Genomic DNA, 23890 nt, shown 5'->3' on the forward strand with positions numbered 1-23890 from the left:
CTGCCAAAATGGACCCAAAAAATCTAGAAAACGATTCCTCTGGTGCGCAAGCTACAACGTCCCTGACAAATGAGGCCAAAGAGCAGGGCTGCGACCGGTTCCCATCGCACGGGCAGACTCCCAGGAGGCCCTCCATCCAGAAGGCAGGCACGCCCTAGGACAGTGGTTATTTGAGGGCATGTGGAAAGCTTTCGCCCAGTTGTGTCCCAGGAGTGGGACAGAGGCGAGCTCATTCACCTTCTACCGTGTACCTGATGAGCGGTGCCGCCCATTCTATCAGGAGCAGTGACCTGGGTGACATTTCCAAAGTTAAAGGCAGCCATTTTTTGTTATTTGCTTATCGCTTATACTGAGGTTTGGTTTAGGGCATTTTTGTAGGTAGTAATAGTTGAGCAGAGGCACCTTTTATTGAAAACCAGTTTCTCTGATGGAGGACATGTTGCTTTGGGGTGCTCCACTAACCAAGAGGAAACCAAAACCAGCACCCCTGATCAGAGCATGCACTCTTATCTCCCACCGCCCAGCACTGGGGACAGTGTGTCTGCCACCCACCAGGATGTGAAGCGCCGACGGGACTCTGCTGGGATGTGTATTTTAAGTGGTGTTCACAACTGTCATAAGAGCCATATTTTAGCAGTTACTGGAGAGCACCTTTTTTTCCATCATCGACACACACACATATCCTGAAATTATTAGTAAAAATTCTAATGTTAAGCATATAGATTTATTAAAAATAATGCTAATATAATCCTGGGCACATGGATTCCAAGAGTTTTTGCAGCAGATTTCATTATAGTTACTTAACAGCTAAATAATAAGGGTGTATTTAACTTACAGAGTCACTAAATAATAGAGGGGAAAGGAAAGAGTAGGGCTAATCCAGTAGAGACTGAAGCTGGTATCAACCTTCCCTAAGCATCTGTCTGGTCAGCAGCCTGGGGCGAAGCTTGTCTCTAAAGGGTTAATGAGGCCCCAAAGTGATTTTTGCACTGAGCTCCTCCTGCACCTACCAAGGTGCCAAAGGCATGAGATTCAGAAGAGAGCAGAACCAAACAGTTTATTAAACTGTTCAAATTGATAAAAATGATTAAAAGCTAAAGATTTTCATAAACACTATTCCAAAATGTTAATTTTAAAAATGTGACTAGCAATGTATGCATTCCCTTTATGTCCCCTCCCTCCCTCTCTCTTAAAATAAATTTGAACACCCAGTGTAAAAAACACTTCAGGGAGAACCAGAAGTCAGCCATTTGAGAAGACAGTGGAGAGGGAGCAGACGGCAGGGAGCAGACACTGGTCCCACTCGGGCTGCTGACGCAGGCTTCGGTGGCACTAAATCCCCCAGTAAGGCATCAGGTGTCGGGACTCCTTCTCATAGACGTCGGGAACTATGCCGTAAGGTGTCTGTACCATTTTAACTGTCGACTTCCCAAAGAGCTGGCGCTCATAGTCTATCAGCTGCCTCCAGAAGCCTACGTTGGGCCTGATTACAGGTCGCCGGGCTTTCACCCAGTTGTACGCCTCCAGCAGGCACACGTTGTGGAATTTCATCAGGTAGGCGATACAGAGCGTGGCTGAGCGGCTCACCCCGGCAGCACAGTGCACCAGGGTGGCCCCGTGCTTCCTGCTCACACTGTGGATCTTGTCAGCCACGGTGTCAAAGTACAGTCCAATGGGGGCGTGCGGCATGTCAGCCAGAGGCACTTTAACATACTCAAATTGGGGCCAGTTGAAATTAGGGATCTCAATGGTAGCATTAACAATGCAGGTGATGCCACGAGCCTGGAGGAGGTGCCGATTGGAGGCCACACTGCCTCTGCCCAGGAATAGAGAGGAGGTGATTTGAGCAATGCCTCCTAAGTCTCCCTCGGAAATCATCCGAGGGGCCATGAGAGTCCTTGGTAGTGTGCTGTGACCTCTGGAGCTCATGAAGACGCCAGCAGTCACACTTGCATCGTTGGGGGCAAGACCAGAGTGTTTGATTTTCCTCCACCAAGGAATCCAAAATCACAGTCTCCTTCCTGCAAAATACAGGTATGTGTCAGTACTTTAAATGCTACTGATTCATCACAGCCTTCTGTCACGTTTGTCACATGGGAAGATTAGAGCTTTTTTATAATACAGTACAATCTTTCACGGATACAGGCAAATCGTTTTCTATCAATTAACAGGAAAAGTCACCTAGGACACAAACATGTAAAATCAATGTAAAATCCAGCTCTCTGGTGACTGTCCAAAAAAAAATATATATATATATATGTGGGTGGGAGCTGGGCATGTTGGCTCATGCCTGTAATCCCAGCACTTCGGGAGGCTGAGGTGGGAGGACTGCTTAAGCCCAGGAGTTCAAGACCCACCTAGGCAACACAGTAAGACCCCATCTCTCCAAAAAAAAAAACCTTTTTTTTTTTAATTAGCTGGGTGGTAGTGCATGCCTGTAGTCCCAGCTACTCAGAAGACTGAGGTGGGCAGATCTCTTGAGCCCGGGAGGTCAAGGCTGCACCACCACACTGCAACCTAGGCAACAGGGAGACCCAGTCTCAAACAAAAAAAAAAAAGAAAAAAGAAAAAAGGCCAGGCGAGGTAGCTCATGCCTGTAATCCCAGCACTTGGGAGGCTGAGGCAGATGGATCACCTGAGGGCAGGAGTTCGAGACCAGCCTGGCCAACATTGGGAAACCTGTCTCTACTAAAAATACAAAAATTAGCTGGGCATGGTGACAGGCGCCTGTAATCCCAGCTACTCGGGAGGCTGAGGGAAGAGACTCGCTTGAGCCCGGGAGGCGGAGGTTGCAGCTAGCTGAGATCGCGCCACTGCACTCCAGCCTGGGTGACAGCGAGACTCTGTCTCAAAACAAAAACAAAAGAAACCCAAACCAAAAACTATTTCCTATCATTCTGTGACAATGTAAACATGGTGACATTTCCATGGAAATAATCCCAGGCAATTTGAAGGCCATGGTCTTCAAAGTTCGTTTCTGTAAGTTAAATGAGCATTTCACCTGACCTGACCTTGCGTGTGGCTAAATAACTTCACCTTCCTCTGCCATTTAATTCTGAGCTCCACGATGAATCCCACTGGCTTTTAACGTCTGAACATCGCTATCCTCCCATTATTCCAGTGTTTGCTATTAAATGTCAATATATGTATTAGTAAGAGCAGAAAAGGAAGTTCTCAGTTTCCTGAGATTTTAGATACAGCTCTTCCTCTCACCAAAAAAAAAAATCACAATGCTTTATCACCTGTGCCAAATGGCAGGTGTGCCTGCCCACACCCAGGGGACTGTTGGGAAGCCTGCAGGGATTTCAGTCAGACGACAGCCTCCCCAGGTGCAACGGGCAGAGCGTGCTGGGCTACTCACTTCCTCAGGAGTCCCGTGTGCGCTGCAGCTGGGTCTGGATCCAGAAAGTCCTAAGTGAGCAGTACTGGTGACAGTGGACACAAATCAGATCTGCGGGAAGACAAGGAGGCAAGGACAAAGCCAGTCAGGAAGTTCCAAAGAAGTCCTCGCGGGCTTTCACTACGTACGACCTCGGGTTTGATGGAATAGAGCCAGGATGCGGAGGAAGGTGCGCTGAACATTTCCAGGTGTGCATTTAAAGGCTGCACCAGTAAGAAACACCAGCCTAAGTCCCAGCTTTTTTGTTAATGACACATAACCCGCGGTGTGACAAATAGAGTTTTGGCAATAACACATGACAAATCTCTTGCGAGGAGGAGATTCAGAGACCACAACCTATCCGCGAAATGTCCGGCACGCTGAGGACACAACACAGACTCGAGTCTGTTCCATGCACCATCAGCCAGCCTGGCAGCGGGAAGACCTGGGCGGCACCGCGGTGGGAGAACGGACAGGTCGGGTGCCGCCAGGGTGAGCCAAGCAGCCCCGTGCCTGAACACAAGGTGCAGGACGGTGTGCACCAGGAAGCTAAGGACAGGCGCGGCCAGGACATGGCAGTGAGGATGGCTTCATGAGGAGCAGGACCGCGGATGCGGCTGCAGTCAGGAACGCTAACTAGTAGGCGGTGCTGGTGTTCAGGATGGCAATTTGACATTTTCCTTCATTTGGTTTTCTTTTCCATGTTGGCCCTATTTTATTCATTTATGTTATATAAATATCATGAAGGTCATAAAAAATGTGTTCTTCTACCACCTGTTCTCCTGCCTTTCCCAGGTAACTGTCAGACCTGTTGTGGTTTTTTTTACAGCTCTGTTGAGGTGTACTTGACATATAAACTGCTATACAACTTGAAAAAGTACATAACCTGATGAGTTTTGACATATGTACACAATGGAGACACCAGGACATAATAAACACATCCATCATCCCGCTCAAAATGTCCTCATGTTTTTTAATAATCCAACCCTTTCTTGCGCTTTACCCCATTCCCAAGCAACCACTGATCTTTCTTGTCACTATGTTTGCACTCTAGACTTTTACATTTATGGCCTTTTCTATATTTATCCTATATAAATACATATAGGCCAAGCGTGGTGGCTCACACCTGTAATCCCAACACTTTGGGAGGCTGAGGTGAGGCCAGGAGTTCGAGACGAGCCTGGCCAATGTGGAGAAACCTAGGTCTCTACTAAAAATACCAACATTATCCGGGCATGTTGGCACACACCTGTAATCCCAGCTACTCGGGTGGCTGAGGCAGGAGAATCACTAGAACCCAGGAGGCGGCGGAGGTTGCAGTGGAGCCGAAACTGCACCACTGTACTCCAGCCTGGGCAACAGAGCAAGACTCTGTCTCAAAAACTAAATCAACATACACACACACAACATATATATATATATATATATATATATGTATATATATATGGGGGTTTTTTGGGTCTGGCTTCTTTCACTCAGCATAACTTAGACATTCACCCATGACAGTGGGTTATCAACAGTTCACTTCCTTTTTTTTTTTTTTTTTTTTTTTTTTTTTTTTTTTTAGACGGAGTCTCACGCCGTTGCCCAGGCTGGAGTGCAGTGGTGCGATCTCGGCTCGCTGCAAGCTCCGCCTCCCGGGTTCCCGCCATTCTCCTGCCTCAGCCTCCTGAGTAGCTGGGACCACAGGCGCCCGCCACCGCGCCCGGCTAATTTTTTGTATTTTTAGTAGAGACGGGGTTTCACTGTGGTCTCGATCTCCTGACCTTGTGATCCGCCCGCCTCGGCCTCCCAAAGTGCTGGGATTACAGGCTTGAGCCACCGCGCCCAGCCAACAGTTCACTTCTTACTGCTGACAGTACTCTGCTGTGTAGAAACACCACAATTTGCTTATCCATTCACCTACTCATGAACCTGGGTTGTCTCTAGTTTAAAGCTATTGTGAGTACAGCTGCTATGAGCATCCACGTGCAGGTCTTTGTGCAGACATATGCTCTCCTCTCTCGGTTCAACACCCAGGAGTGAAGGTCTGGCGCCCAGGTCTTCCCGCTGCCGGGCTGGCTGATGGTGCACGAAGAGACTCGAGTCTGTGCTGTGTCCTCACAGTGCCGGACATTTCGCGGATAGGTTGTGGTCTCACGTATGTTCAACATTTTAAAATCGTTTTTAAAAAGAAACGTAAAAAATTATATATATGTATATATGTGTGTGTATATATATGTGTGTGTATATATATATTTTTTTGAGACGGAGTCTGGCTCTGTCACCCAGGCTGGAGTGCAATCTCAGCTCACTGCAACCTCCACCTCCCGAGTTGAAGAGATTCTCCTGCCTCAGCCTCCTGAGTAGCTGGGATTACAGACGTGCACCACCATGCACAGCTGTTTTTTGTACTTTTAGTAGAGACGGAGTTTTGCCGTGTTGGCCAGGCTGGTCTCGATCTCCTGAGCTCAAGTGATCCACCTACCTTGGCCTCCCAAAGTGCTGGAATTACAGGCATGAGCCACTGTGCCTGGCTCCATTTACAACTATTTCTATCATTATAATGCAGGGGCTCTCAAACCTGAGCATGCCTCAGAATCCCTCAGAGGGCTGTGCGCACAGACTGCTGGACCCTTCCCCAGCTTCTGATTCCACCCCTCTAGAGTGGGGCTGGAAGAGCTGCCCTTCGGAGGTGAGGCTGTGGGTCGGGGGCACGCTCGAGAACTACTGCAGAGGTGAGTGCTGTGGCTCTGTCCACACTTCCCCGGCAAGACTGAGGCACCAAGCATGCTGGTGCTAACAGCTCACAAGTCCCTCCTGGACACTGCCCTTCTCTGAAGGGAGCTGCCTCCTCACCCGAGACCAGGCCCTGCTTTGGGAGCCCACATGCCGTGACTGGTTAATGCTACGAGAGTACACAGAGCAGTCCCCAGGTGAAATGACAGCCTGGGGAGGAACGAGGACACAGTCCCATAAGGAAACTGCGCGCATGTGCGCTGGATGTAAAATACGAACAGGGCAGAAACTCTGAGAACATCCTTCCTACAGCACAGCAGGGTCTCCTGCCACTTCCCAGTCTTCCCTGGCAGAATCCTACTGGTTTAAAAAGCACAGTCACTGTGGTAATAAACACAAAATTAGGCCTTTAGGCTGCTGGGGATGACGTTCCTCATTGTGGAAAATCTGGAAGATGCTAATCAAATTTCCAAGTAGGTTATCTAGTCGCTGTCTAATTAAGAGAGGCTTGGCTGTGGACGTGGTGGCTCACGCCTATAACCCTAGCACTTTGGGAGGCCAAGGCGGGCAGATCACCTGAGACCAGCCTGGGCAACATGGTGAAACCCCGTTTCTACTAAAAATACAAAAATTAGCCAGGCATAGTGGCACATGCCTATAATCCCAGCTACTAGGGAGGCTGAGCCAAGAGATTCGCTTGAACCCCGGAGGCAGAGACTGCAGTGAGCCGAGATCGCGCCACTGCACTCCAGCCTGGGTGGCAGAGTGATGCATCCTCCCAAATTATGCTGTCTAGGAAGCCACTTGCCTTCCTGAGGCAAAGGAGCCCAGGTTCCCTGTGAAAGCCAGGCTGATTCTGTTAACTCACGTTTCCTGAGTGGTGCTAGGGTACTTGGTGCTGTAGGGAAAACAGATTGTGAGCCCTCGGGGCAGAATCCAAGTGAGACAGACAGGTTGCTCCCTCCCTGCTGCTAGTCCATCTCTCTGCCAACAAACCTGCTTAAAATGCCAAAGCTGGTCCCAAGTTTCAGGAAAACAACTTCCGCCAGAGGGCATGCAGAGGGCACAGACGCTATAGATGCTCCTCTGACAAACACTCCTGAACCCTCGACAGGTTGGAAACTACACGGTTCAGAAAGGGTAAGAGATTTCAACTTGAGAAGTGAAACCAGGAGAAGATGCAAGGTGTCCGGATTTCTAGCTCAAGTCCACACACTGCTTCTCTGCGGTGACTGCGTCGTGGCTGTGTTCTCATTACCTGCCTGCGGCGCTCCACACCTCCAGCCAGCGCCTGCCACACACGCAAGGGGGTGTGGATCTGCCTCAGAAAGTGTTTCCGTGCTACTTACAGAAAGGCTAAGCCCAGATGGGCTGAGCTGCTCGTTTCCCCTAGTGCCAGAACAGGCAACTACTGCCACATCCTGGTGCACCATTTGGTGCACAAAATGTCCCCCTGGCTGCAGAGGGTGGACCTCAGCAAGGAGCAGCCCCACAGTAGGCGCTACAAGAAGCCCTAGAGTCATCCAGTTCTAAGATCAGTAGAACCGGATGGTAAAAAAATAAAAAACCCATGGGTATGACATCACAGGTGCATGGAAATCTCCTCAGTAAATGTGTCCTAGAAGACAGGGAAAGGAGATACGGTGGCAGAGTCTGACCCGTAGTTGAAGGGATCACAGATTGCATGGCGCTCTCAGAGTGAACATGCCATCCTCCTGCAGGGCAACGGTCTCTGGGACGAAGATGACCAGGAAGAATGCTTAAGAATGACCACATCAGGCCGGGCGCGGTGGCTCACGTCTGTAATCCCAGCACTTTGGGAGGCCGAGACGGGTGGATCACGAGGTCAGGAGATCGAGACCATCCTGACTAACACGGTGAAACCCCGTCTCTACTAAAAATACAAAAAATTAGCCGGGTGCGGTGGCGGGCGCCTGTAGTCCCAGCTACTCGGGAGGCTGAGGCAGGAGAATGGCAGGAACCCGGGAAGGCGGAGCTTGCAGTGAGTGGAGATCACACCACTGCACTCCAGTCTGGGCGACAGAGCGAGACTCCGTCTCAAAAAAAAAAAAAAAAAAAAAAAAAAAAGAATGACCACATCACTGTCTACCGTGTTCAACTTGGCCTTCCCAAGATGCTCTAGTAGTGGCGCGTGCTTCTTGGAGGAAAAACATGTTTTCGTGGCTGGGGGGAGGGGGTAGGGTGGAGTGAAATACAGAAAGGAAGAGCTGTCCTAAACCAACCCCAGTGGTTTTTTGGGGTTTTTTTCGGGGGGGGGGAGCGGGAGAGATGGAGTCTCACTCTGTCACCCAGACTACAGTGCAATGGAGCGATCTCTGCTCACTGCAACCTCGGCCTCCTGAGTTCAAGTGATCCTCCTGCCTCAGCCTCCTGGGTAGCTGGGCTTATAGGTGCGTGCCACCATGCCCAGCTAATTTTTTGTATTTTTTAGTTTTGCCATGTTGCCCAGACTGGTCTTGAACTCCTGACCTCAGGGTGATCCACTCACCTCAGCCTCCCAAAGTGCTAGGATTACAGGCTTGAGCCACTGTGCCCGGCCTGGTTTGTTCTTAACCAGCTATAAGCAATGTCTTCTTGGAGATGATGCTGGTCTTTCTGGATAATAAGCATCGAACACTAAGTACTGAACAAAATAAAAGATGAGTGTCTTCCCAGCGGGCCTCTAATCTCAGTAATGCATACACTAATATTAATAACACCTGATTGCTCCCTGCACTGCAGAGCTCCTGAGATGTGGGCATCAGCCTTGTAGCCTTGTGGTCAGCACTGGCATCCGTACCTGCAGCGGTGGTACCTGATACTCAGAATTGCTACATGGGGTCACGGCCTAATCAGAGAAAGCATCCATCCTAGTGCCATGGAGGTTACTTTTCTTTTTTTTTTTAAAAATGACGACAACCACCAGAATCAGCAGTTAACTGAAATTCTATCTACGGCTTTTCTTTTCATGTTCAATCAACAGCAGAAAATGGACACAACAGTGCTTCAGATGACTGTGTAAAATGCTCTCACTAAAATACTTTCAGCTTTAGGAATTTCAGAGGGTCAGAGTATATACTGGAGAGGCCTACACTGTTACCTTTTTATATTCAAAAAGTTTGTGTAATCACATTTTCTCCTTCTAATAAAGTAAATGTCTATCTAGTTCTTTTTGTTTTGAGACCGAGTCTCTGTTGCCCAGGCTAGAGTACAGTGGCACAATCTTAGGTCACTAGAGCCTTGATCTTCAGACTTGAAAGATCCTGGGATTACAGGGGTGAGCCACCAAGTCTGGCCCACATTTCTGTTTTAGGAATGAAAATGACAATCCTAGCACTTTGGGAGGCCAAGGTGGTTGTATCACTTTAAGCTCAGGAGTTAGAGACCAGCCTGGGCAACATGGCGAAACCCCATTTCTACCAAAACACTCAAAAACCAGCTGGGCCAACATGGTGAAACCCTGTCTCTACTAAAATACAAAAACCAGCTGGGCATAGTGGTGTGCACCTGGAATCCCAGCTACTCGGGAGGCTGAGGCACTAGAATCACTTGAACCCAGGAGGCAGAGACTGCAGTGAGCCAACATTGTGCCACTGCACTCTAGCCTGGTTAACAGAGCGAGACTGTGTCACAAAAAATAAGTAAAATTTCAGCCAGGCACAGTGGCTCACAACTGTAATCACAGCATTTTGGGAGGCCGAGGCAGGAGAACTCCTTAAACCCAAGAGTTTAAGACCAACCGGGACAACAGAATGAGACCCGGTCTCTACAAAAAAAATTTTAAAAGTTAACCGGGCATGGTGGCATGCGCCTATAATCCCAGCTACTCAGGGGGCTGAGATGAGGGGGTCACTTGAGTCTGGGAAGTCGAGGCTGCAGTGAGCCATGAGTGTGCCACTGCACTCCAGCCAGAGTGACCCTGTCTCATATATACATATTAAAGTAAAACGAAGTAAAAGATACTCACAAATTGTTCCGTCACCTGGAAAGCTTTGGCAATTGTGATAAAACATCTCAACATTTTCTACTTACTTTAGAGGAGGGGTCGTTTTTGCTTTTCTCACTGTATTAATTAACTGATATGATAGTGTTCTGAGATGAGGATAAATACAGACAAGATACATAAAGCTAAAGACTGAGAGTCACACTCCGGTTCAGCCACAGATAGTCCCTCAGTGTGACACACAGCCATAGAGCAGCTGCCTATGTAGGTGTGACCAGACCAGCCACCTCGATGTCCGCAGATGGACCAGCGCTCGTTCACACTGCATTTGCTGAGGTTAACAGAAGCTGATCATTGTTTTTTTGTTTCGTTTTGTTTTGTTTTTTGAGATGGAGTCTTGCTCTGTCACCCAGGCTGGAGTGCAGTGATGTGATCTCGGCTCCCTGCAACCTCCACGTCCCGGATTCAAGTGATTCTCCCGCCTCAGTCTCCTGAGTAGCTGGGACTATGCCACATGCCTGGCTAATTTTTGTATTTTTAGTAGAGACGGGGGGTTTCGCCATGCTGGCCAGGCTGGTCTCAAACTCCTGACCTCAGGTGACCTGCCCGCCTTGGCCTCCCGGAGTGCTGGGATTACAGGCGTGAGCCACCGCACCCAGCCCAATCATTGTAAGATACTAGCCAGCTGCTGGGTAGAGAATATGCCACAGCCCAAGGAGGAGAGGGGCAGTCCACTAGATAAGCAGGAAAAACCATGCCAGCATCATGACACAGATGCAAAGATCTGAAGAAGTTCAGTTCCACGTGATCAATTCACAGATTCTCCATGTTGGAAACAGAGTAGAGATAGCAAGAAGAGACCAGCAATAACTGTAAAAGGTGGAAGGTCTGAATTTATCTCGGTACCATGGGGTAATGTGTTCACATCTGGAATTGAATTCTTGTATCTGGTCCTCACCCACCTTGGTGCTTAAATTACCTACCACTCATTCACACAACAGTCCTTCACTGAGTTTGTGCTATGCGGCCAACACCCTGCTGAGTGTTGTTGCGACCGCTGCAGAATGTATTCCCCAGAGATGGCCACAGCATCTCCCATCTCACATGGCATTCTTACAGTGTAACCTTGTTTTTTGTTTTGTTTTTGAGACAGGGTCTCGCTCTGTAGCCCAGGCTACAGTGCAGTGATATGATTTTGGCTCACTGCCACCTCTGCCTCCCAGGTTCAAGTGATCCTCCCACCTCAGCCTCCCCGTGTAGCTGGAACCACAGGTGTGTGCCACCATGGCCAGCTAATTTGTGTATTTTTTATAGAGACAGGGTTTCCCCATGTTGCCCATGCTGGTCTCAAACTCCTGGGCTCACACAATCTGCCCACCTCGGCCTCACCGAGTGCTAAGATTACAAGCGTGAGCCACTGTGGCCAGCCCTTACAGTGTAATCTTGACACTCCTCCCACCCAACAGTGGGGCTGATGTCCCCTCATTTGAACCCTGAGAAACCTTTGAGACGGCCTCAACCAAAAGAATACACTACAGGCTGGGCGTGGGGCTCATGCTTGTCATCTCAGCAGTTTGGGAGGCTGAGGCAGGACGACCGCTTGAGCTCAGGAGTTCGAGGTTGTAGGGGGCTATGCTGGCACCACTGCACTGCATTCTAGCCTGGGCGACAGAACGACGCTGTCTTTAAAACAACAAACAAAAAACTACAGTGGAAACGATGCTTCTGAGGCCAGAGTACAAACATGTCGCACACTGCTACCTTGTTCTCTTAGGACTTGCCCTTGGAACCCAGCTGCCATGCTAGGAGGAAGCCCAAACTAGCCCAACAGAATGACCACATGGAGAGGCCATGGGCATTTCGCTGACATCCCAACTGAGGCCCCAGCTGATACTCAAGCTCAGCCACTAGATATGTGAGTAGAGATACTTTATTATGATTACAGCTCCCAGTCATCAAGTCACCCCCAGGCTTTGACTCTCCCACCTGAGGCCTCAGACATTGTGAAGCAAAAGCAAGTTGTCCCTACTAGTGAGGTCCAAATTCCTGACCTACAGGAATCTGTGAGTACAATACAAATAGTCATTTTAGGCCAGGGGCAGTGGCCCAAGCCTGTAATTCCAGCACTTTAGGAGGCCAAAGCAGAAGGATTGCTTGAGCCCAGGAGTTCGAGACCAACTGAAGCAACGTGAGAAGATGCTCTCTCTACAAAAAAAAAAAAAAAAAAAAAAAAAAAAAGGCTGGATGTGGTGATGTGCACCTGTGGTCCCAGCTACATGGCAGGCAGGGGCAGAAGGACTGTTTGAGCCCAGGAGGTCGAAGCTGCAGGCAGCTGTGATTGCACCACTGCACTCCAGCCTGAGGAACAGAGCGAGTCCCTGTCTTAAAAGAAAAAAAAAACCAGGGACTTACAAACAAAACAAATAGTTATTTTACAATGCATTTTAGAGCTATGTGATGCAGCAATAGGAACTAGAGCAGGGATATACAGGTAACATAAGGCTTACCCCTGTGCTAGGATTTCATCATCTAACAGCAATGATACAAGATATACATCCAAGAACAACTGAATAGCAGTAAGAGACGGACTACCATTGAGTGAACGAAACAACTGGTGGGAACTGGGTGCTGCAGCAACACAAACAGGATCCAAGCAAAGTAAACACAGCCCATAGCACTGAAAACCTAAGCTGTTTCTTGGGCAGTTGTTTTATAGAAAGTATACCATGCTTTTTCTCCTCCCACTTTTGCCTTTCAAGAGCCCCCTTGTCCAGGCATGGTGGCTCACTCCTATAATCCCAGCACTTTGGGAGGCTGAGGCGGGCAGACTGCCTGAGGTCAGGAGTTCATGACCAGCCTGGCCAACATGGTAAAACCCTGTCTCTACAAAAATTAGCCGGGCGTGGTGGTGGGTGCCTGTAATCCCGGCTACTTAGGAGGCTGAGGCAGGAGAATCACTTGAACCCGGGAGGTGGAGGCTGCAGTGAGCCAAGATCCCTCCATTGCACTCCAGCCTGGGTGACAAGAAACTCCATCTAAAAAAAAAGAGCCTCCCGTTTTAGACTGGGAATGGGGGCTCTTCTCCATTGGAATGGAGAATACAGCCTTCTTCTACAGCCCTCACTACTCAACAAGTGTGACCCAAGTCCCAGCAGCATGGATACCACCTGGAGGCCTGAAAGAACTGCAGAACGCAGGCTCTATGCCAACACCTACTGAATCGGCTCCAGCAGCTTCACAAGATCCCAGGTGATCTGTATACACCATTTTTAAAAAGTGCAAACTGAAGATTAAACTCATTAAAAACTAACTTAAGTTAATACAATGTGAAAATCTGCCCCACTCTGCCCCCTCTGACCTATGGCAGCACGTTCGGGCGCCTGTCCCACGTAAGCCACATGAGCACTGCTCAGCCTCTCCCGGATCAGTATCATTCTGCTGTCACGGTTCCTGGAGACTCAGAAGTAAACGCAGGTTAAGAGGCTTTCCCAAAGACTCTACACAGAAAATTAGTAGCCCCATTGGGACCAGAACCGTCCTTCCATGAGTTGTCCATTTGTTGCTTAAGTCATACAATTGGACCACAACGGATCTATCCATTCAAAGTCTACCAAAATGTACATTTCATTGTGGGCGGCGGGGGGCGGGGGGGGGGGGACTGCAGAGAGAAAGGAATTAAGGAAAATAAGGTCAGGTCGATGTGACTGTGCTTTACTTCTACAGTCTAGGGAGTAATCTCTAAGAATCCTAAACTGTTGGTGGTACAAGATGCTCTTTGGGTGTGAAATATCCAATAAAACACTTTCAAAAGTCCACAACTGTATTTCAACTTGTTCAGTGAGAACTGGAAAGCAATTTGAGCAACAGCTTATATAAATAACACTTTAAAATCTCCCAGGAGTAAGTGGTAAAAATTAAATGTGAATCATATGTGCTTGGTTAAATGATAAACTTTTATTTATGTAAGTCAGAACATCTAGAGGCAAAGCGCTTAAAAAAAAAAAATCACATATCAGCAATAAAACCCAGGTAGGTATGAATTTGCCTCAAAACTGTCAAAGTTACTACTGCCCTCTGAGAAGCAAGACCAGGAAATCGCAGAAAATGCAGGTCTTTTCATAAGTAAGATTTCAGTCCTTACAAGTTCATTATTACTTTAAGGGAAGATAAAGAACGGAATTTATAAATTAGAATAAAGTTCACACGACTAAGAGCTCAGCAGTTAATAATCACCCTTTGATCATCCCACCCTTTGATGTCTCATTGGACATATCAAAATCCTTAGAACTTCAGCAGTGAGCTGCAACCTTCACCCTATGAGGACTTTCTTATATACCTGGTCCAATTCCACATCTTTTAGTGATTTTATACCAAATTAACTTCATTTATAATGTACTGATAAATTAATTTCCCATTTCTCTTTACAAATCAAAGGCACCTATAATTACTACGCTAGAGTTTCTGAGCAGGGTGAGGTAACCAGTGGAGTCTTCTGCCTCAGCTGGATGGAGGGAACTGACGAAGGCCATGCCCACTCCCATGCTGAGAGCAGTCCTACTGCATTGTGAGGGCAACTGGGGGTTTGCGCCATCCTACAGCAAAGGGAGGGATCGAGTTTTCAGCTGAACGAGAGGGGTCCCAAGGCAGAGGATCCTGAAGTTATTCTCTTGGCTTTAACTGAAAAAATACTGCCTTGAAACGCAATATGACAATGTAATAGTTCCCTTTAGAAGACTACATTACTAATTATTAAAACATTTCTAGGCCGGGCATGGTGGCTCACGCCTGTAATCCTAGCAGTTTGGGAGGCTGAGGCGGGTGGACCACCTGAGGTCAGGAGTTTGAGACCAGCCTGGCCAACATGGTGAAACCCTGTTTCTACTAAAAATATAAAAATTAGCCAGCCGTGGTGGCAGGCGCCTATAATCCCAGCTACTCGGGAGACTGAGGCAGGAGAACTGCTTGAACCCAGGGGGACGGAAGTTGCAGTGAGCTGAGATCACGCCACTTCACTCCAGCCTGGGTGAAAGAGCGAAACTCCGTCACAAAAAACAAACAAACAAAAACACTTCTAGAGGGTCGAATGTGGTGGGTCACACCTGTAATCCCAGCACTTCGGGGGGCCAAGGCAGGAGGATGGCTTGAGCCCAGGAGTTCGAGGCTGCAGTGAGCCAGGATCATGCCACCGTACTCCAGACTGAGCCAGTAGACCCCATCTCTTAAAATCAAAAAATAAAAAAATTCTTCTAAAAGTTTGCCAACTGATATGGTTAGGCTCTGTGTCCCCACCCAAATCTCACCTTGAATTGTAATCCCCATAATCCCCATGTGTCAAGGGCAGGACCAGGTGGAGGTAACTGAATCACGGGGGCCGTTTCCCCCCATGCTGTTCTCGTGATTGTGAGTGAGTCGCATGAGATCTGGTTTTATAAACGTCTGGCATTTCCCCTGCCTGCACTGACTGTAAGTTTCTTGAGGCCTCCCCAGCCATCTGGAACTGTGAGTCAATTAAACCTCTTTCCTTTATAAATTACCCAGTCTCAGGCAGTTCTTCATAGCAGTATGAGAATGGGCTACTACAGCAATCCTTGGCTGAAATTAGTAAGTTATAAAACCATCACAGCATAGCAGACGCATTTTTCAAAGTGTGGTCCCAAGGAGTCCTACACGAGAATCACCTGGGCTGCCTGTTAGACTACAGAGTCCTAGACCCTACCCCAGACCTAATTAATCAGAATTTCTGGAAGTGAAGGCCTGGGAATTCATATTTCTAGCAAGTACATTTTTAGAAGGAATCTAAAAGTATTATTAAGAGTAATCTGATACAGTGGAAAACATCAACATTATCTCCTGTGCTTTCTAGGAGGGTAACTGGAAAAAGAAACTCCATAAGTGTAATTTTTGTAGCAAAAAACAACAACAACAACAACAACCAAAAAAACCCTGATTACTTTCAAATAATACAGTGGTCATCTGGATTTAAGATACAATCTAGTACACAAACAAGTTCCACCATTTCCATTTTGGATCATCTTTGGCTGAAAGTTTACAGCAAGTACCTGAAGCTCTTTTTTTTTTTTTTTTTTTTAAGAGACAGAGTCTTGCTCTGTCACCCAGGCTAGAGTGCAGTGGTGCAATCTCGGCTCACTGCAAGCTCCACCTCCTGGGTTCACGCCATTCTCCTGATTCAGCCTCCTGAGTAGCTGGGACTACAGGCACCTCCCACCACGCCCAGCTAATTTTTTGTATTTTTAGTAGAGACGGGGATTCACCGTGTTAGCCAGGATGGTCTCAATCTCCTGACCTCGTGATCCACCTGCCTTGGCCTCCCAAAGTGTTGGGATTACAGGTGTGAGCCACCGCGCCCGGCCATAATTTTCTACATGATTTCAATTTCTAAAAGTAAAAAATATTTTTAATAGAAGAAAATTAACACATAATTGTCAGTCCAAGCCCTCTCTCCACTTCTGGCTTCAGCCTGCCAGTGCTCTTTATATAGGAGCCAGAATAACAAGTTAATTTGGGGGAGAGAATCACCAAAGATTTATAATGATGACATGAAGTGTGTCTTCATTACAAATGTTTTGTGTTTTATAATGAAACGCAAAGATGTAAAAGATTTAGATTTTAGCTACATTGGCAAAATTCTTCATTATAAATCTTCAAATCTGTATGTAATTTGTATGTTGACAGTACTTCCAGATTTTATTTTTATGAGTGCTTCCTTAAAACTTAAAGCAAGTTCAGGGCCGGGTGCGGTGGCTCACGCCTGTAATCCCAGCACTTTGGGAGGCCAAGGAGGGCGGATCATGAGGTCAGGAGATCGAGACCATCCTGGCTAACACGGTGAAACCCCGTCTCTACTAAAAAATACAAAAAATTTGCGGGGCGTGGTGGCAGGCGCCTGTAGTCCCAGCTACTCGGGAGGCTGAGGCAGGAAAATGGCGTGAACCAGGGAGGTGGAGCTTGCAGCGAGCCGAGATTGCACCACTGTGCTCCAGCCTGGGCGACAGAGCAAGACTCTGTCTCAAAAAAAAAAAAAACAAAAAAAACTTAAAGCAAGTTCACCTCCTGGTCACTCTCCCAGGCAGGGAAGACTGGTGGTTCGAAGGCGCTCTCTGCCATATAATGTTTACTAGTCAACAGAAGCAGCATGTTCTAGTTAGGGAGTTTTCTCTATGTACCCACACACCCAAAGACATAAGGAGTCCAAAAAAAAAAAAAAAAAAACTCGCCCTAGGCCATTGATGCTGAAACTGTTCTGGGACAAAGACAGAAGTAAACCCAGCAGTTGCATATGAACTTCAAAAGAACCTTCTTGTCCCCTGAGGTTTCAATATGGCATGGGGTGTGAAAAGCTGACCCAAATGGACCTCTGGTTGCTCTAGGCCGGTGCAAGAACAGAATGGGGTGTGCCCAGGTGAGCTGGGTGGGCTGCATGCAAAAGGACATGGCTATGGCCTCAGCCCTAGGCCTCCTCGCCCAGGCTGGGCTGCCCCTGCACTGAAACAGGTGGAAAATGGAGCTCCTTTGTGAAAGCTGCGGGCTGGAAGGCCGACAGGGTGACAAAGAACACAACAGGGCCCCTCCCCCATCACTCAGATCAACAGGTTCCCATACCAACGACTTCTTCCTCCGCCTCCTTTGGGTGTCTTTTCTTGAAAACTTCTAATTTATCTGCATGTGGTTTCTAAAATTATGATCATTTTAGAGAATCTGAAAAAAAATCTTTACTATAATGAGCAAAAGAGTCTTTGTGACTTATGTAAATAAAGACTGAAAATAGAGTGATTTAGCTATTTTCCAAGATGCTTTAGAGAAGAAATAAAAAGGATCCACAAATCTCAGTCTTTGTGCTAGTGTTCTTCCATCATCCCTCCAGCTAAAAAGGATTCCCGAGGTATTCTGTAAACCTACAGAATTGCATAACATTCTGCTCTCAGGGCAGAAACACAGCACATAATACTAGGCACATGGTAAGTACTCAACGAACACCTGAATTTAACAGCTGTCTCCAGGTGAACTGCCCATCTCTCTCCACACCCTCCCTCCTACTCCTCTTTCTCATTCTCTCACACACACACTTTAAATCCACCTGGCAAAACTAAACACAGGCAATCAAAGTGAGCCTGGCAACTCTGTTCAGAAAGCAGGAATTCAGGCTGGGTGTGGCACAGGCTGCAGTCCCAGCTCTTAGGAGGCTGAGGTGGGAGGATCCCTTGAGCACAGGAAGTCAAGGCCAGCCTGAGCCACATTGCTGGACTCCATCTCTTACAAAGAAAACGAACAAACATGACAAAAACCCAGCTCGAAGCTACTTCTACTTTCTCAGGTAAAGGAAAATTTGGAGAAAAATACATTTAAAAGATTTAAAGGCCGGGTGTGGTGGCTCATGTCTGTAATCCCAGCACTTTGGGAGGCCGAGGCGAGTGGATCACGAGGTCAGGAGATCAAGACCATCCTGGCTAACATGGTGAAACCCCATCTCTACTAAAAATATAAAAAATTAGCCGGGCGTGGTGGCGGGCGCCTGTAGTCCCAGCTACTCGGGAGGCTGAGGCAGAACAATGGCATGAATCCGGGAGGCAGACCTTTCAGTGAGCCGAGATTGCGCGCCACTGCACTCCAGCCTGGGCAACAGAGTGAGACTCCATCTCAAAAAAAAAAAAAAAAAAAAAAAAAAGATTTAAAAGAGTCATTGATTCCTGTAGCACAGAGTCTGTGATTACTTTGGAATTGCCAAGAAGCACATGTTAGGGTCTGTGCACAGTGCCTCTTAAGGATTACAAACAGGCACACAAGCGTGTGATTTGAGTCTCGTCCTCAGAGGGTACTTTCACAAGGATAGGCCTGGGTTCCTGTACAATACACTGTCCTACACATTGAGGGCTGGGCACAATAGAAGCATTCACCAGAGATAGGATTCATTCAAAAGCCTTAAAAGACTTCTAGGTACTAGACACTTATTTTTAGTACTTCATTTTGCATATTTAAAATGTCCTATAACTACTCATCTGTTCCAAAAAAAAAAAAAAAAAAAAAAGATTGATGAAAGGATTCCATTAGATATTTGTCAACCAAACACAGTGGGAAAACCACTTCTGGTGTTTGGGTGGTTAGTCCAAACCATATAACTAAATATAAATACGCTGGTACGTGACAGGCCAGGGATCAGACTACCCGGGGACCTTTATTCATTCATTCAGGAAATATTCAAGCATAATTGTGGTTAAACAGCAAATACAGTGACTTACAGACTCAAGGCTGACACCCCTGAAGGAATGTAAATTGGTGCCACCACTTTGGAAACCAGGTATCAACTAGTAAAGCTGAAGGTATGCACACCTGACTCAGGGCTGTTCATAATTGCCCCAGACCAGAAACGACCCAGATGTCCATCAACAGTGGACAGGTAATTTGTGGTATGTTCATAAGACAAAAATGTACTAACTGGGCTGGGTGTGGTGGCTCACACCTATAATCTCAGCACTTTGGGAGGCCCAGGCAGGAGGATCCCTTGAGCCCAGGAGTTCAAGACCAGCCTGGGCAATATAGTGAGACCTTGTCTCTAAAAAAATTAAAACAAAAACAAAAACAACTACAGGCATAGGCAACAACATGGATAAATCTTTTAAAATAGTATGCTGCAGAAATTCAAACAAAAAATTATATATGTGCGTATATATATACATACATACACACACACACATACACACACACACACACACACACGATGCCGACCAGAAAGGATTCACAAGAGTATCTACTTTTAGTTTGCACTGAGGTTAAAAAACAAAATAAAACTATGTCAATTAGGGATTTATATTTAAGGGATCAAAACTATAGAAAAGAAGGAAGTGATTTCCATAAAAGTCAGAGTAGTTTCTGGCTAGGACCTCTGGGGGAGGGGGAGAGTGTGGAGTGAGATTCTTGACCTGCAAGACAGTTACACTTAGGTTTTCGTTAAAATAACCCATCAAATTATCCGTGCATAATTCACAATTCAATAAATCTAATGTTGATTTCTAGGAATTCAGAGCCATGACAATTCTGGCCAACCCTCTCTGAATGTCACTTTTTGCTGTCAGCTTCATAAGGTCAGAGGCCGACCTTACTTGCCTTCTTCCTCTGTATTAGGCACAGCACCTTGAGCATGGTAAAAGTCCTCGGTAAATGTATAATATATAAATCCACAGACTCCTGACATGAATTTTGTTTTAACCCATCCATTTCCTGAAATTACTGATTTGAAGAGTGCCCACATTAACTTTCCTTTGTCTTCACCCAGGTGAAGCGAAGCTTTCATAAATAATAAAGCCATCTTAAATGTTAGCTCTGTAAGTTTATACCCAGGCCTCGGTTGCTTTAGCAACTCTCCCTGCCTTCCACTCCCTTTGACGTTTCTTTATAAGCAAAGATACTATGCTAGTAGTCCTAGATTTGTTTTTTAATAGGAAAAGTTTTCTTCTGCACCTAAGAGTAAAACCTAGGATCATAATGATTCTACTACTTTGAAGTTGTTTAAAAAGGGGTCATTTGCCCCTTGCCCTGAGAAGTAACACCGTCTATCAGGATTATTAAAACTTTAGGAACAGTTGTACTTAAACACGTTACTTGTTCTTGACAGAAGCCAAATCTTTATGAACAGGACAAGTCAGTTTTAAAATAATTAATTTCAGTTAAAAAACCACTTTGTGCAAACAGACGTTTATAAAAATGCTTAGAAAAGTCTAAAAAGATACACACAAACCGATAAAGACGCACTCGGCAGTTACTTTTGAGAAAGAGGTTCAAAAGAAAGCTTTAACCTTATTAGTAAAGTTTAAATGTCACAGAGAATGGTTAATGTATTCCTTGTGATTTTGGGAAAAGCATTTTTAATCCATTTTGCCTTAAAATCCCAACTGCAAAGGAACCGATCAAACACAGCCCTCCCAAAAGCCCACCTTTTAAAAACATTAAAGTCTTAAAGGATTTCCTGGACTTAACATACTTGGCTAATTTTTTATGATATGAATATACATTTACGCCATTCTATTAATTATTATTACAAAATTCATACCTGCAGTCAACCGATATGAAAGCTTTCAGATGAGAACTCAGGACAGACACGTTCAACACTGACATTAAAACGACTTGGAATGAAGGAAACTGTCTCCAGTTTTATGGGGGAAAGCCAAAAATATCAAGCGACTACCTCTCCTCCCCCAAGCGTCAGAAGATGAGTCAGAGCTGGAGGCAGGAATAGGGCCCATGTGTCAAGCCGCCTGTGCAGGGCTCCTTCCTACCTCCTCGTGGCAACCCTCGTCCCTCCCCCAGGTCAGGGTCTCTGCCCCGGCCTGTCCCTGATGTGAAGTGTCCCTGATGCGAATTCTCAGGCGTCTCTGGCGAAGAAGAGGCGTTCACTGTGGGGGTGCCTCCTTCCCTGCGTTTCTCAAGGGAACCAAGACTGGGGTCCTTTATGAGTCCACAACAACTAACAATAACCAAATTGCAGCTCAAGGGAGTGGAGCTTCCAGACACACGCACGACTCTGCAAAGAATACAGCACCTTTGTTCCCCTGTTTTTAGAGAGCAGGAAGGAAATGAGCGGGGAGAAACTGTGACTTGTCCAGTGTGACTTAACTTTGTGGCAGAGCTGAGTCTCAGGCCTGGAGCTGCCGGCTGGCCTCGGCCTCTCTGACTCTTAAGTGCTCTGTAGAATGTCAGGGAAGACGGTCCAACATTCCATTATACTTCTGAGTGGCCTTAGGGACTAGGAATTCCAGGAGACTCTGGGTTAAATCTCTTGGTCCCTATGCCTTTAAGCTTACTAAGGAACCCGGAGTTTGCTCTTCGCCTCCGTTTTTACATCTGTAAAACGGGATGGTAATGCTCTCCAACCCCCTCTCTTATAAAACCATAATGAACAGCTAACGAGTTAACACACGTTAAATGTTCGGAGGTCCTGCTAGTTAGAAAGTACAAGGTGGCTTAAAAAACAAACAAACAAACAAAAAACAAAAAACAAAAAACCCTGCATAGTACAACTGCATTTGTAAGTCGCTCCTCCTTCCCTAGCCTCTGGGATGCCCAGTTACCATAACACTGGCTGGTACCACTGGCAACATCCACCTAAATAAAGTACAGTTATACAATCCACTTAAGGCGGCCACAGCACGCACCTCCTCTCTACAGACAATAACTCAACTTCGCTCCGGAGCAAGGGTACTTAGGAGAAATAAAAAGACAGATGTTAGCACCGCGCACACCCATCTACCACCGCAGAGGAAGACTCAAGTTGGAGACTTGGCATCGCTGAAAGTCAAGTTGCTTCTATCCATGCTCAAGAAACCTCCGAGAGATGCAAAAAGCCGCGGCGCGCTCCAGAGCGGGTGGATGCCAGCGGGACGGGGCGGCCTCCGCGGGGTTGGCAGGCGGCGGAGGGGAGGCGCGGCCGAGGATGCTGGAGCCCCGGGGCACACGGACAGGGTCGCGGAGGCGGCGTGGCGCGGCGGGAGAGCGGCAGGGGGCGCACGCCCAGGGCCGGCAAGGGTGCGCTGCGGGGGTTCCCGGGCCTCTCCTCCCTGCGCCGCCCCGAAGAGTCAAGGACCGCCGGGGAGCAGGTGGGGGCGCCGGCACAAAGTTTCCAGAGGCGGGGTCGCGCGGGCCTCTGGGTGCCCCCTGCGCCCCGGGACCCGAAGCGCGAAGTCCCGCCCTCCCGCCCCCACCCCAACAGCCTCCCCACAACCCCCACCCCCGGGCCTGCGGGTCCCCTACCGGCGCGGCGCGGGTCTCGGATAGGGCTGCGTCCTACTGCGCGGCCGCCGGCTTCTGCGGGCTGAGCGCCGTGCGCGCCACCTCCTCCTCCCTCCGCCCGCGCCGGGGGCGGGCCGCGCGCACGCTCCCTGCGCCTGGCCGCCCTCTCCCGAGGTGGGGGGACGCGGCGCGGGGCGGGGGAACGCGCGGGGCGGCTGGAGGCGCGCGTGCGCGCTGGGCTTCTGCACGGTGCGGGGTGGCCCGGGCGCGCCCCTAGCTCCCGAGGTAGCCGCCGCCTCCAGGGCGCCCCTCTGTCCGAGTCCTCCGGTCTTTTACCCTGCCTCACACACGGACGACCGCTCGCTTCCCCAGTCAGCGTCTGCCTATGAGCCAGGCTCGAGGCGGGCTGCGGGGGCGCTCTACTGGGGTGCTTTCGGGATTGGAGAAGATTAAAGGCGAGAAAGCAAATCCGATACAGGTGTGAAGCCGCCGCAGGTGGCGAGCCCCGGCCTCGACCCCACCCCACCGCCTCCCCAGCCCGGAGAGCCCGGGAGTTGGGACCCAAGAGCGAAGGGAAAATCAGTAGCGCGGCAGTCCCTGGGTGACCCTTGCTGGAACAGGTACGGGCAGCCGTGGCGCCCGAGACCCGGAGGAGGTGAACTTCCAACCTCCGTGCGCATCTCCGCCTGCTCCTGCCACGCCAAGGTGCTGTCCGAGTCTCGGAGCCCACACCCACCGCCCGAGCCCCCGAGGCAGGGCTGGGGTTCTCCGGAGCGCAGGCGGGACACAGGCATTCACTGATGACTCATTTGCTGTGTAACTCTGAGGGTCTTTTAAAATTCAGGTCTGCCCATCTGTAACATAAATCGGTGCGAAACGGACGTTTTCTAGCACAGCCCCGCCTCCCCTCCGCTTCTGGCAGGTGAGGGGAGACACGTGGGAGGCAAAGCGACTTCCTCAAGGCTCTGCCGTGAGTCAGTGCACCTAAGAGTCCTGACTCCATGCCCAGTCCTTGACTCACCAGCCCCTGCTCCTCGCCGTTGCAAATCGTTGGCCTCAGAATTGCTGAGCAGTCAAACGAGTAGGCATGGGTTTGCGGGGAGGGGTGCGGG

General features: G+C 48.2%; 1 protein-coding gene across 2 annotated transcripts; it reads right to left on the reverse strand.

Annotated features, from left to right (window-relative positions):
• Nucleotides 1-707: 707 nt before the first annotated feature.
• On the reverse strand, nt 708-22929 carry DUSP14 (dual specificity phosphatase 14). 2 transcript variants are annotated; one of them, XM_050764624.1, is made up of 3 exons: nt 22800-22929; nt 3362-3451; nt 708-2021 (listed from the first exon to the last, which is right to left on the reverse strand). In XM_050764624.1, the coding sequence occupies exon 3, from the start codon at nt 1927-1929 to the stop codon at nt 1333-1335; it is 597 nt and encodes a 198-aa protein (XP_050620581.1). In that variant the 5' UTR covers nt 1930-2021; nt 3362-3451; nt 22800-22929; the 3' UTR covers nt 708-1332. The 2 variants fall into 2 exon arrangements, with proteins under 2 accessions (XP_050620581.1, XP_050620582.1); XM_050764625.1 differs by lacking the exon at nt 22800-22929 and adding an exon at nt 21103-21261.
• Nucleotides 22930-23890: the final 961 nt, after the last annotated feature.

The sequence above is a fragment of the Macaca thibetana genome, chromosome 16 (genome assembly GCF_024542745.1).
Source record: "Macaca thibetana thibetana isolate TM-01 chromosome 16, ASM2454274v1, whole genome shotgun sequence".
Classification (NCBI taxonomy): Eukaryota; Metazoa; Chordata; class Mammalia; order Primates; family Cercopithecidae; genus Macaca; species Macaca thibetana.